Source organism: Peromyscus eremicus, chromosome 4 (assembly GCF_949786415.1).
Source record: "Peromyscus eremicus chromosome 4, PerEre_H2_v1, whole genome shotgun sequence".
Taxonomy (NCBI): Eukaryota; Metazoa; Chordata; class Mammalia; order Rodentia; family Cricetidae; genus Peromyscus; species Peromyscus eremicus.
The window spans coordinates 100,920,901-100,934,050 of NC_081419.1; the positions used below are offsets into that span (position 1 = coordinate 100,920,901).

General features: G+C 47.6%; 1 protein-coding gene across 1 annotated transcript; it reads right to left on the minus strand.

The window, feature by feature from the left end:
* Nucleotides 1-202: 202 nt before the first annotated feature.
* On the minus strand, nucleotides 203-5,789 carry LOC131907862 (condensin complex subunit 2-like). The gene is made up of 2 exons (XM_059258937.1): nucleotides 5,697-5,789; nucleotides 203-447 (listed from the first exon to the last, which is right to left on the minus strand). Exons 1-2 carry the CDS (start codon nucleotides 5,713-5,715, stop codon nucleotides 203-205), a joined length of 264 nt encoding a protein of 87 aa, XP_059114920.1. The 5' UTR covers nucleotides 5,716-5,789.
* Between the last annotated feature and the right edge of the window lie 7,361 nt (nucleotides 5,790-13,150).

Here is a 13,150-nt window from a genome sequence, read left to right on the forward strand (position 1 = left end):
CTTCCACATGCACTCACATGCACACACATGTACACACACACACACACACACACACACACACAAACACACACACACATAGAATAAATATATTAAAACAAAACGAATCGAGCAAACTCCTGTGCCCAGAATCAATGAAGTACTACGGAGGCACCAGGACCCCTGCAGCCATGCCACCCCAAACAGAGCCCATGCAGAAATGCGCTCACCTGTTGGGGGAGGCCAGCAGATGACTGGAGTCTGTGCTGAACTGCAGGTCAAAGGCCCTGGAGCGTCTCCGCTGCAGCCGCTCCTTTTCATCATCATTCTGAGGAAAGTCTTCAAGGACTGGAGTGTTAGGGGTACTGAGAGGGGCCTTCCCGGTCCGGGGCACTGACAGCACCCGTTCCAAAGGTGACAAAACACCGGGCTGGTGTCCACGGGTCTTCGGAGAAGAGTTACTCATTGTTTCTGGCGGTCACAGAACAAAATACTTGCTCAAGAAACCTTCAACAGAATGATTTCCTATACCCAAGGGGGACTTAGGCCTGTCATGGGGCCCACTGCACAGTCTCTGCTAAGTCCTAGAATCATGATGCTAGACACTCTACAGTTTGGGTATATATATACAAGCAGACAAATGCAGCTTCTGATGTGATACCACAGGAAATTCTAATAATTTACTTTTATTTTATGTGCATTGGTGTGTTGCCTGCATATATGTCTGTGTGAGGGTGTCAGATCCCCTGGAACTGGAGTTACAGACAATTACAAGCTGCCAATGCAGTGCTGGGAATTGAACCTGGGTCCTATTAACTGCTGAGCCATCTCTCCAGCCCCAACTACAGGAAACTCTTAGAATCACCTAGGAAATGGATTTGCCAGAAATATTTAACCTAAATGTTACCCTGTAAGAAATATAAGAGCAGAGGAAAAAGTTAGAGGATACAAATAAACATTTAGCTAAATCTGGAATAGGACAGTTTACAAAACAATAGTTCACACCTGTAATTCCAGCATCTAGGAGGATGAGGCAGGAGAGTTGCCAAAGAGTTCAAGCCCAGTTTGGGCTACACAATGAGACATGTCTCAAAAAACGAAATGAATGAAAACTTAGTATCATTAAAGACAAGAGCACTGTGGTAGAAGCAGTAGTTCCCTGATTAAGGCATGTCTAAATAACCCAGCAAGGACTTGTGCACCTAAGACCGAAATCCAAGGCTTCTGATTTAAAGTCTAGTGGTGCATCCCATTATACCACAGCCTCCTCGGCTTGTGCCTGAGTACTGGTTATCTAGAGGACACGAAGCTCAGCCATCCTTGGGGTACTGGTCCAGCTAAGGCATGTTGAGACACTGACTGTAGTGGTGCCAGGGAGCACAGAAAAGAAGGGCTGGGCTGAATGGCACGTGCCCATAACACTGGGTGCAGGTAGGATACTGCAAGTTTGAAGCAGGCCAGTTTGTGTAACAAGTTCCAGGCAGGCAGGGGCTACACAGTGACACCCTGTCTCAAAACAAGTAAAAGTAACAAGTCAATTATCAAAAAAGCCAGGGGAGCTCTTTTGGATGAAAAGAAACCAACTGATCATATAAACCAAAAGCAGCATATAGATATCTCAGCCAATCCCTGCTCAAAAAGATAGCTAAGAGCAACATTGGGGGAAAACTCTGGAGATCTAAAATAAAGTCTAGACCTTAGTCTAAGAAATTGATTTTTTACTATCTTAGGCACCACAGTGACATGATGAAGAGGGTCACTGCTTTGAGGACATGCATGAGAAACAACTTAAGTGTGGAGTGATCTGAAGAGCGTAACTTGCTTTAAAAGTAAAGGCGGGCCGGGCGGTGGTGGCGCACGCCTTTAATCCCAGCACTCGGGAGGCAGAACCAGGCGGATCTCTGTGAGTTCGAGGCCAGCCTGGGCTACCAAGTGAGTTCCAGGAAAGGCGCAAAGCTACACAGAGAAACCCTGTCTCGAAAAACCAAAAAAGTAAAGGCGGGAAACCGTTAGCAACTGCTGGACTCCGGGAGTGGGTACAGAGTATTTCTGAAAAGTTGGAAAACAGATGGTGTGTGTGATGGGCATACATGTTTGGGGGAGGGGGATGAAGCAGGGAAGGAATAAGGAAGACAGGAACTGTCAGTAAAGTTGCTTTTGGGAGGAGTCTTTGATTTTTTCTTTTTTTTTTTTTTTTAAGATTTAGCTATTTATTATATATACATATTCTCATTACAGATGGTTGAGAGCCACCATGTGGTTGTTGGGAATTGAACTCAGGACCTCTGGAAGGACAGTCAGTGCTCTTAACCACTGAGCCATCTCTCCAGCCCCAAGTCTTTGATTTTTTTCAAGAGAGGTTCTCTGTGTAGCCCTGGCTGTCCTGGAACTCGCTCTGTAGACCAGGCTGGCCTTGAACTCAGAGATCCACCTGCTTCTGCCTCCCAAGTGCAGGGATTAAAGGCGTGCGTCACTGGCAAGGTCGCTATAAATACTGTAGTCAGAGGAGGCTTTACCAAAAAGGTTACAGCAGAATCAAAGGCACACAGAGTCTAGGAAAACCACATGGAAGCAGGGGGCACAAGCCAAAGGTGGGAACATGCTGGCACACATGTGGGCCCAGTGTGACCGAATGCAGTAGGCCAGGCAGCAAGGCCTCTCCAGAGCAAACAAAGCCTCAGGCTCTCCAGGGCCACGGAGGAAAGAACACTAGAGCCTGACTCACGGCCACTGTAACAACTTTACACACCCTCCCCCCTTAAAAAATATTTAGACAGGGTCTCATGTAGCCCAGGCTAGCCTCAAACTCTCAACAGCTGAGAGGACGACCTTGAACATTTATTCTTCCTGCCTCCATCTCGTGCATTCTGGCATTACAGGCATATGCTATCATGCCTGGTTTATGTGGCACTGGGGCTCAAACCCAGGGCTGGGGGTTGATTACAACCTCGATGCTAGGCAAGCATTCTACCAACTGAGCCACATCCCCAGCCCTGACTTTGCCTCTTAATGCAGTGAGGAAGGAGGAAGAAAATGAGCTAAGCTGAGCTTCAGGAGGACAGAGGACCCCTCTGATTGTCACAGTGAGAACACACTGAAGAGGAGACGAGAACCTAGCAGGAAAACCAATTAGAAGAGAACTGCCAATAGCAGGCTAGGAAATGAGGAGACAGGTGCAATGCTGGAGGTTAATTAGTGTCCAGACGCCGGAGAGGTCTTCAGAAAAGTCAGCTACAGGTGAAGCATGGTGTGGGGCAGGAGGCAAGACCACAGCTTTAGACTTCTCACATTTACTAGCCATCCAACTGCACTACGCAGCTGGATATCTAATCGTAGAATTCAGGGGGCAATTTCAGGCTAGATAAGTTTGGAAATCACCAACGGAGTCTTCATTTAACACACTGGATGAGCTCTCTAAATAAGTCAATGGAGAAGAGCTGATGTCTGAAACGGGTCCCATACTTTAAAAACTATAGGAGAGAGCAACCAGCAAATGGGCGGGGGAAGCACAAGTTGGGAGGAAAAACAGACAAGGATTCTACCAACGAAGTCACTTGTTCTCTGTTGTTTTCATTGTCTTAATGAATACAAGTGAACTAGAGGGTCAGCAAGGAGAAGGTACTGGAGAGCTAAGGGAAGGAAGAAATGGCTATCTGGAAAAAGAATGAATGAAACAGGAAATGTGGTATAACTGATGGACAGTTTGAAGGGCCCCCAACACCAACCATTTGGCATCCCTGAGGATTTTTCTCTGGCCACTGTCAAGTGTGTAGAACAGGTTTAAACTAACCAGGGTTGTGGGCTTTGCCAAGAACCTGTAAAGAAGTAAGAGGACACAGGGAAGCACGTGATTAGAGTGACTGACCAGAAACATAACATAAAGAAGGAACAAGAACACAAGATGGTAATAGGCGGTGGAAAGTGGTAGAATATAGGTTGGCAGAATAAAAGCCTGATGTCTAGGAGTAAGAGAAAATGAGCTGGACACAGGGGGGTGATATTAACCACATGGGCGACAGAACGGTACCGTTACTGCTCATGACTCATCCATGGTGTGGCTATGGCAGTGACTATGATCTACTGTTTGGAGCAGGACACAAGATTCCTGGAAGGAGATAAAAGAACCCTAACTCACACTCATCCCTACCCCTGATTTAAGAAACAGAAAGCACTGCTTCAAACCTGGCTTCATCACTTACCGGCTAACAAAATTTTAGGCAAGTAAAATTCAGCTCTACCTGTTTCCGCTTCACCATCGCCCTAAATGGAAGAACATACACCTGGCAAGTGGTAGAGAACTTGCATAGCACTCATCCTTGGCTGGTTGGTTGGCATGTGCAGAGGTAGGAAAAGAGAGGGAGGAAGAAAGGGAGAAAAGGAGCCAGGAAGGGAGAGAGCAGCTGGGCAGACCTTGCTGTTCCAGAACAGGTGATACAATGTAACCACAATATACACAATAACACTTTATAGGAACATATTAAAAATAAAAGGAGGCTGGGAATATAGATTCAACCCCTCTGCTCTGCTCTGGTTCGAATTCCTACCGCTCCATGAAAACAGTCTTGCTGTGATTAAGGACAACTTGCATATGGTCAACCAGTGTGGGCACTTCCAGGCTTCCTTTCTCTTGAGACCCAGCAGCATTCGGAATAACTAATGCCCTCCTCTCATCCGGTCTCTCTGTGCTGTCCCGGATGTGTACTGTCCACAAGGTCTGTCTAGTATTCTCACCTGCACCCATGGCTTTATGATCTAAATGATGGGGAAACACAAATCTGCCTCTCAGCCTATGGACCGCTGTCAAACTCATCCAGTAGATACAGACCCCTTCACCTGAGCACCTTCAAAGGAAGTCACAGGCAACATGTCCAAAATGTAACTATATTCCAAACCTCTTATCAAGGTCTGCCAGGTCCTGCCTACTGTCCATTCTCACTAAGCTTAGTTACGATGTTCTAGTTAGTTCCTAGCCCAGTCCAGGCTCTTCACTCCTGAATCTTCACTTTTGTACACGCTGTTCTGCCTGTAACGTTCTTTCCAATGCCTGCTTAAAAATCTCCAGTCCATAACGGAGAGGAGTCACAGCACTAGGCCTTACCTGTCAAATACTTCCTGGACTGTCCCAGCTTGAACGCAAGCTCCAAGAGGCAAGGGGCATTTATCTGTTTTGTTCTCCCCCTCCCCCTGCCTCGCCGCCCACTCTCTCTCAGAGTGAGTCTCACTTATCCCAGGCTAGCCTCGAACTCGCTATAGCTGAGGATAACCTTGAACTTCTGATCCTCCAGTCTCCACCTCCAGTGCCCAGTCGTCTTCTGTTGTGTTATCTCCGCAGCTGATCCAAGGTCTGTCCCAAAGGGAGCGCTCACGACTTTTGAATCCGTTCCAAAATAAAGGCGCGTACGCTCAACACAGAGCGGTCACCACTTCGCTTTCACAGCTCCCCGAATAACGTCCAGTCCGGAGGAAACACCACCTTACCCCCGTTAGAACGGGAGCGCGGGCAGCAGAGGAGCCCGGCCGCCACTTGCAGCTGCGCCCTGATTGGCCCAGCGCCCCGCTTCCCCCCACTTCCCTCCTCTCCCCTCCCCCGCCTCGGCCCCTGACCCCCGGCCCCGGGGCCCCGGCCGACCCCCGAGCACACTCATCCCTTCCGGACTTGCCCGCGCGAGCGCCCCTCGGCCCTGACGCTGCCCGCCGCGCCTCGACCCTCTCGAGCTCACCTGGGCGCGGAGTCCTCATCTTAGCTCTCCGCGGCTCCGGACTTAGTTTTAAATCGCGAGCGCCAAACGTGGAAGCGCGGTAACCGCCGCGTGACGTCGCGCGGGGGCGTGGTCCGGGGCGCGCCTGCGCAGACCGCATGGGCGGCTGATGAAAGGGTGGCCACTGAAAGCTGGCTGGGAGTCCCGTCTGGAAGTCTACTCCCAGCGGGCCTGAGGACCGGGCTGAAGAAGTTTGAAAACACTCCGGCCGCCGAGCGCTAGGAGTAGGACGTGTGGATCCCGGCGGGCAAGAGCTCTGCTTTGCTAGAATTTGGGTTTTAACGGGGAGGCAGTTTTCTGAGGAAGTGAGGTTCTTTGCCCTTAAAGAGACTTGTGTTGTGTGGGTAGCAAAACGCTGTCCTTATTGGAAGTTCCAGGCAGGCGAAAGGAATGTAGAGCAGTGTGTTCATGTGTACACGCCCCCCAGAACATTGTGTATATATGTGAATACACCTCCAAGAGCATTGTGTATGCATGTACACACACACACACACACCAGATCATTGTATTTACCTGTGTATAACCCCCTAGAACATTGTGTATGTGTATGTATATGTATACACTTCCAAGAATATTGTGTACGCCTTTATGTATACACACACACATTCCAGAACATTGTATGTGCATGTGTGTATATATACACACCAGATCATTGTGTGTACGTATCTATACACACACCAGAGTATTGCATATGCACATGTACACGCAGATTGTTGTGTAAGCTTGTGTATATACACCAGAGTATTGTGTATTCATGTCTACACACACACACACACACACACACTGTGGAGCGTTTACCCACCACCCCCACAGTTCCCCAGAGTTTTCTTGAGTGCAAAATTATTAGGGAATATTAGATAGAAGGATTTATTGCAGAGAATCTTGCGGAGATAAACAGAAAATAAAGGATAGCCTCGAGAGGGCCTGGAACCTTTTCCAATGGGCCCCGACTGTCTCTGCCTCAGGGTTTTTATAGAGACGCCAGGGGGTGGAGCAAAAGACCTCCTCCCCCCAGCACAGCCAAGTGCAGACCATCTCAGTCACCTGCACTCAGGCCCGTGGTCCTAATCATCCTCTATTCGGACCTGCTGGGTAAAGCCACAAGGAACCCGAGAACGGGCTCCCACAACACACACACACACACACACACACACACACACACACACACACAGCGCGCGCGCGCGCGCTAAAATGAAGGACTCAGTCCACATTCTTAGCAAAAGCTTTTTGGAAACCATCTACCTACCACCCTTTTTATAAAAAAAGGAGTGCCGAGGTGTAGTTTTTTGACATCATTTGCCTGCCTACTAAATGTCATTAGTGGCCCTCATTTTGGCAACCAAGCTCTGCCCTTTGTTGAAAGATACTTATAAAAAAAAAAAAAAGATTTATATGTATGAGTGTTTTGCCTGTTCTTATGTTCACTGTTGTGCCCAAAGTCCGGATGCCCAAAGGATCCCCAAGAGACTGAATCCGGTGCAAAAACAAAGCGTCTATAATACAGGTTAACTCAGTTAACTCAGGCCTCTCTGTCCAGCTAACACAGCAGGAGAGACCCTGAGCAGCACAGGGCAAGGGTTTTTATAGTGGCTAGACGGAGAATTCCAAGACTGCCTAGTTACAGACCTAGGATTGGCTCCAGTCCTTGGTATCTAGGCTGAGCTGATTGGCTCTCTTGGACCTAGGGAATTACAACATCTGTAGCTTTAGCACCTGGAGTTGTCTGCTTCTGATTGGCCCTCCCAGGTGGCTCCTGATAGGCCCTTCCTTATGGGATGAGGTGTTCATGGCTTCTGATCAGCCATTCCCTATGGGGTGGGGTGTTAGCTAGGGCGACTGCCTCTGATTGGGCCTTCCCTGTGGGGTGAAGAGTTCATGTCTCTCTCTCTCTCTCTCTCTCTCTCTCTCTCTCTCTCTCTCTCTCTCTCTCTCTAGGGCAAAAGGTCAGAGGCAGTCAGGAGGTCAGGAGTGGTGGTGGTGGGGCTTCCTGCTCAGGCCTCTTTGCTATGCCTGCAATTCTGCAGAGGCCTAGGTCTCCCGTTGCCCCCTCTAGAAGTAACTCTAGAGGATCCAATCATGGGTGTTGGTTTTATGTGGCGGTGCAATGTTATTCATTAAACAACACTATTACCATTCGAGAAAAGCCTCAAGACCCGATAAAACCCACTATCAGAGTTTATTAGGGAAGGAAGGACAGAAGAGAATGTGCTTAGGCCTATGGAAGACATGGGGGGGGGGATGGGGGAGGAGTCTGTGTCCTGTTTTTTATGGATTCCTCTGAACATGCGCATATGGGCTTACTGAGCTATGCCACGCATGTTCATAGATTGCATGATCACGCTGCGCGTAAATTACACGATCATGCAGCACACGGATTACGTAGGATGTAAAGCCCTGGAATGACTAATTGTTTTGCCAGCACATGCACGGTCATGTAGCTGGGGGGAGTGGCCAGGAATTCCAACATTGGATTCTCTCTGAAGGTCTCTGATGGAATATACAGAGACTGTAGTACCATTGACTGCACTGTGCTGATCTTTTCCCTAATGAAAGCAAGCAGTCTATTAAGGATGCAGGGCCCAAAAGTAAAAGTATTAAGATCAGCAGAGGCCCTAGCAATGTGGAGACTGAGGTAGTCAACCACGGAGAGGCATTAAACAGAGATTCGAACCAGATTGCTCATGATCCCTTTTTTGTTTGGCTAGTCCCTCCCTAACTTTGGCCAGTGACTCTTTCACTATTCCTGAATAATCAACGTAGAATCAACATTCCTCCCCTAAGGCTGTGCACAGCCTACCTTGCTGTAAAAATACAAGATCTAATCCCCATTTGTTTGGCAGTATTACTTCGGCCAGGAAGTTCTAGTTTGGCTGGGAATGGGGGGTGTCCAAGGATGTAACAACCTGATAGGGAGACTGAGTTGGCATAGGACCATCTGGTGCTTTGCCAGGGAGCTGCGCGGGCATGGGAGTGGTATACCCAGGTGGCGATACCATCAACCTTGATGGCAGTGGGGGTGGTCAGGATCATGACGTAGGGTCCCTTCCGGCGAGGTTCTAAGGTCTTGTGTTGGTGTCTTCTGACATAAACCCAGTCCCTGGGCTGGAATTGATGTGGAGTAGGTGGTGGAGCCATCTCCTACACCGTTACAACCTCGGCCAGGTGTCCTTGAACACCAAGGCTGCTGCGCTTAAGGGGGCAAGCAAGTCAACATCATTGAACTTGGTGGGCAAGTCAGACCACAAGTTGGGGAGGACAGGAGAGGGTCGTCCAAATACGATCTCTGATGGTGTAAGGGGAATTTTGTACCCGAACAGGGTGAAGGGAAGGAGGGCCACCCAATCTCTTTTAGGATCCAATTCATGTGCTCTACCTGACCGGAACTCTGGGGTCTATAGGCACAATGCAATTTCCAATCTGCCCCAAGTGCTTTTGCTATACCCTGAGTTACCTGCACTGCAAAGGCGGGTCCATTGTTGGAGCCAATCAGAACAGGTATACCATACCTGGGAATGATGTCTTCAGGTAGCTTCTTGACCACCATCTGGGCAGTTTCATGTTTGGTGGGAAAAGCCTCTTCCCAGCTTGAAAATGTATCTATAAAAACAGATGGATATTTGTAGCCATATTTTCCTGGTTTCACCTTAGTGAAATCAGTCTCCTAGTGAGAGCCAGGATTAGTCCTCTGAATCCTGTTAGCCATCATCTTTCTGGCCTTTCGGGTTTCCAGGCCTGAGGTAGGCTATGGGTGAGGGTCAAATCTCCTGTAGTATATCCCAGTTTGTCCATCAGCTCATGGGAACCCCACTCTGGCAGCTTTAGAGTTAGTATTGGGGCAGCTTGTTCCGCCACAGCCACCTTAGTGGTCTTGTCTTCCCTCTGATTTCCCCAAGTAACTGGGGAGTTCTGCTGTGGGATGTATGGCAAATGTGTTGCTAATTAATCAATAAAACACTGATTGGCCGTTGGCTAGGCAGGAAGTATAGGCGGGGCAAGGAGGAGAATAAAGCTGGGAAGTGGAAGGCTGAGTCAGAGAGACACTGCCAGCTGCCACGATGAGAAACAGCTTGTGAAGATGCCGGTAAGCCACGAGCCATGTGGCAAGGTATAGATTAAAGGAAATGGATTAATTTAAGCTATAAGAACAGTTAGCAAGAAGCCTGCCACGGCCATACAGTTTGAAAGCAACATAAGTCTCTGTGTTTACTTGGTCGGGTCTGAGAGGCTGTGGGACTGGCAGGTGAAAGAGATATATCCTGACTGTGGGCCAGGCAGGAAAACTTAAGCTACAGAGTTCCCTTTTTGATGTCCCGGACAATGAATGATTGTCAGCTTAGCCAGGAGCCATAGGGCTTTCTGCAAGTCTAGGATTTAAATTATTTTTGATAATCTTTCTCTCAGCTGTCAGAAGTCCCCTTTCTTGATATATAACATCATGTAGGTGTGACATGGCGAATGCCTAGTGACTGTCTGTATATACATTCTTAAGGCCTTGGTCAAGGTGATCAGTTTCTGCCTTCTGGGCCGATGTTCATGGGGGCAGAGTCTCAGCCCAAATGTCCTCTCCCTCTATCACCACCACCTCGCCTGCATTCCTTTTTCCTTCTTTGACAAAACTGCTCCCAAAGGTGTACTGGGTGAATTCAGCATCTGGCATTGGTTGGTCCCTCAGATCAGATCATGTCCCATGAACTTGGCTGAGTATCTCAGGGCAGTCATGAAAGGGTTGTCCAAGTCTGGGTCAGGGAGTAGGGTGGCTGGGTTTAAGGTCATTGATGAGGCAAAATGTATTCACAGGGGGTGGTGGGGTTAAGGAGGAGGAACTGGTAGTGGGTCCTTGCATTGCTCAACCAGCACTCGGGAGGCTGCTTGAGAAATTCTTCTACCACATGAGATGCGGTCACAGTCATTTCTTGCCCTAGGGTGAGCTTGTCTGCTGGCACAGCCACATCTGGATGGAATGGCAGAAGTCATAAAGCCAGCACAGCTGCTTGACAAAGATCCAGCAAAGCTGAGCCACATGATGGCTGCCATGTCACCTTTGGTTTTCATCTCTACCTGTTACATACTTGGGGCACTTTTAATATTCTTACAATTTGAGGATATTGGATTGATGGGAAATTCCTTATGAATCATTTATGCCCTCTCTCAGGAATGCTGCTTCTAAGCTTACCCAGGAAAGTCCTGAACATACTATTCCTCCCACTTTTAGGGAGATAACCTTATCTACTTGAAGGTCTTCCTTATGCCTTGGAGGTTGTGACACATAAAGAAGTCAGAGGTCTCTTCATGAGGCTATGAGATATTCTTGAAACATCTGTCCCTGTATTTACACAGGAACACGATATTCAAGACAAAGTAAACTTAAAAAGGTCAACAAGATTCAGTGGGCTAGAGCAGTTGGCCACAGTTCAGAGCATAAGCCTCTTTCATTGTACACTCAATTACGAGACATACAACTCTGCCCTACATAGAGACATACTGATGAGCAAATATGGAGTGGAAAGATGATAAAAGTATGAGGTGTCAGGACCCCCCTCTCTTAGAACAGTTAGCTCATGCAGAGCCACTATAATGTCATATGACCAAGGAACAACAGAAAGCCAGGATTAGACATATAGACAAATTCTATAAAGATATAAAATATAAACATTGTATTATGCCAGAATTTGAATAACTGCAGCAGCTTTGGCCTGAGGATTTTTCTTGGGCACTCTGACCATTAAGAGTTAATGACACACTGCTTGGGACTTGGCAAAATGTCCAGGGTAGCTTGAAGATTTTGTTTTGATCTAGTGTCCTTGAAGCAACCAAAGATACCAGCCTGAGAACAGGCTGGCATATGCCTCTAGATTCTCAAAAACTGGGTTATGGGGTTTATGAGTAAGAATGATGCCTCTATTTATTAATGATGTCAAAACTTGAGGGAAAATGATTGGAAATAATAACTCTGTTCTGTCATAGTTTATTAATGATGACTAAAAGATTAGCAAAAGGAAGTGAAACACATGTCCAAAAACAAAAATGATACGATCTATGTTTTGGAACATCATGGATGTATCCCTGCTCACTCAATTCTGTATAAATAAAGAAGCACTCTGGCTGCTAGTCAGTCAGGCTGCAAGATTCTCCCGACCACCATGGCCTGACTCACTTCCTTCCCCCAACTCCTTACATCCTCTGCTGGGACCTGTCCCACTGGGGATGACTCCTGTACGCTTCCTCTCTGTCCATCTCTCCTAAAATGAAACTGAGAAGTATTTCCTCCGTCACCGCTCTTGCATCTACCCATCTTCAGACCCTGCCCTCATCCAGAGTTGGACTCTGGCAGTCCACATCTTTGACAAGCAAGGCAATGGCCTCAAAAGGGGGTATGGACAATTAGGCATGACCAGGAAAGAGTGAGATACTCAGCCCATCCCAATGTCCACCTGTCTTCGGGTAGTTCATGAGTAGTATTGGTCTATGCCTGTAGCCCCAGTACTCAAGCTTTTTCTTTAAAATGGGACCTAGGTGGTGGTGGGGGGCTGTCACCAAACATAAATTGGACAGGTTTCCCCTCCAAGTGTAGAAATACCCTAGGTTTGGGGAGGGGGTCCAAACCCCATTCCCTTCAGTCACTTTCTCATACCTTCAGAACGTTCATGTACATGAAATCACTTTCTTTCTTCTTTTTTTTTTTTTTTTTTTTTTTTTTTTGGTTTTTCGAGACAGGGTTTCTCTGTGTAGCTTTGTGCCTTTCCTGGAACTTGCTTTGTAGACCAGGCTGGTCTCGAACTCATAGAGATCTGCCTGCCTCTGCCTCCCGAGAGCTGGGATTAAAGGCATGAGCCACCACTGCCCGGCTGAAATCACTTTTTTATACTGCTGTGGATATTGCTCTGTATAAATAAACACTGATTGGCCAGTAGCCAGACAGGAAGTATAGGCGGGACTAACAGAGAGGAGAATTGAGGGAACAGGAAGGCAGAGGGAGAGACTGCCAGCCGCCGCCATGACAACAGCATGTGAGGATGCAGGTAAGCCGCGAGTCACGTGGCAAGGTATAGATGAATAGAAATGGATTAATTTAAGATATAAGAACAGTTAGCAAGAAGCCTGCCATGGCCATACAGTTTGTAAGTAATATAAGAGTCTGTGTGTTTATTTTATAAGTGGGCTCTGGGACTGGCAGGACTTGGCAGGAGCTGGAGAGAAAAAAATTACTTTCTTACACTTTTAGAACTTTTCATATCCTCAGACACTCAGAATTTAAGTTATTCTTGGTGCTTACTTAAGCCTTCACATTCTCAGACCTTTATCTTGTACGAGTCCATGAAGATGCAGCTCTCATACCTTATTTCTAAGTCACTTTCTTCCCCTGCTTCCGCCACCAGTACCGTGACAGGGTTCCTTATAGTTCCTCTTTCTGGGGC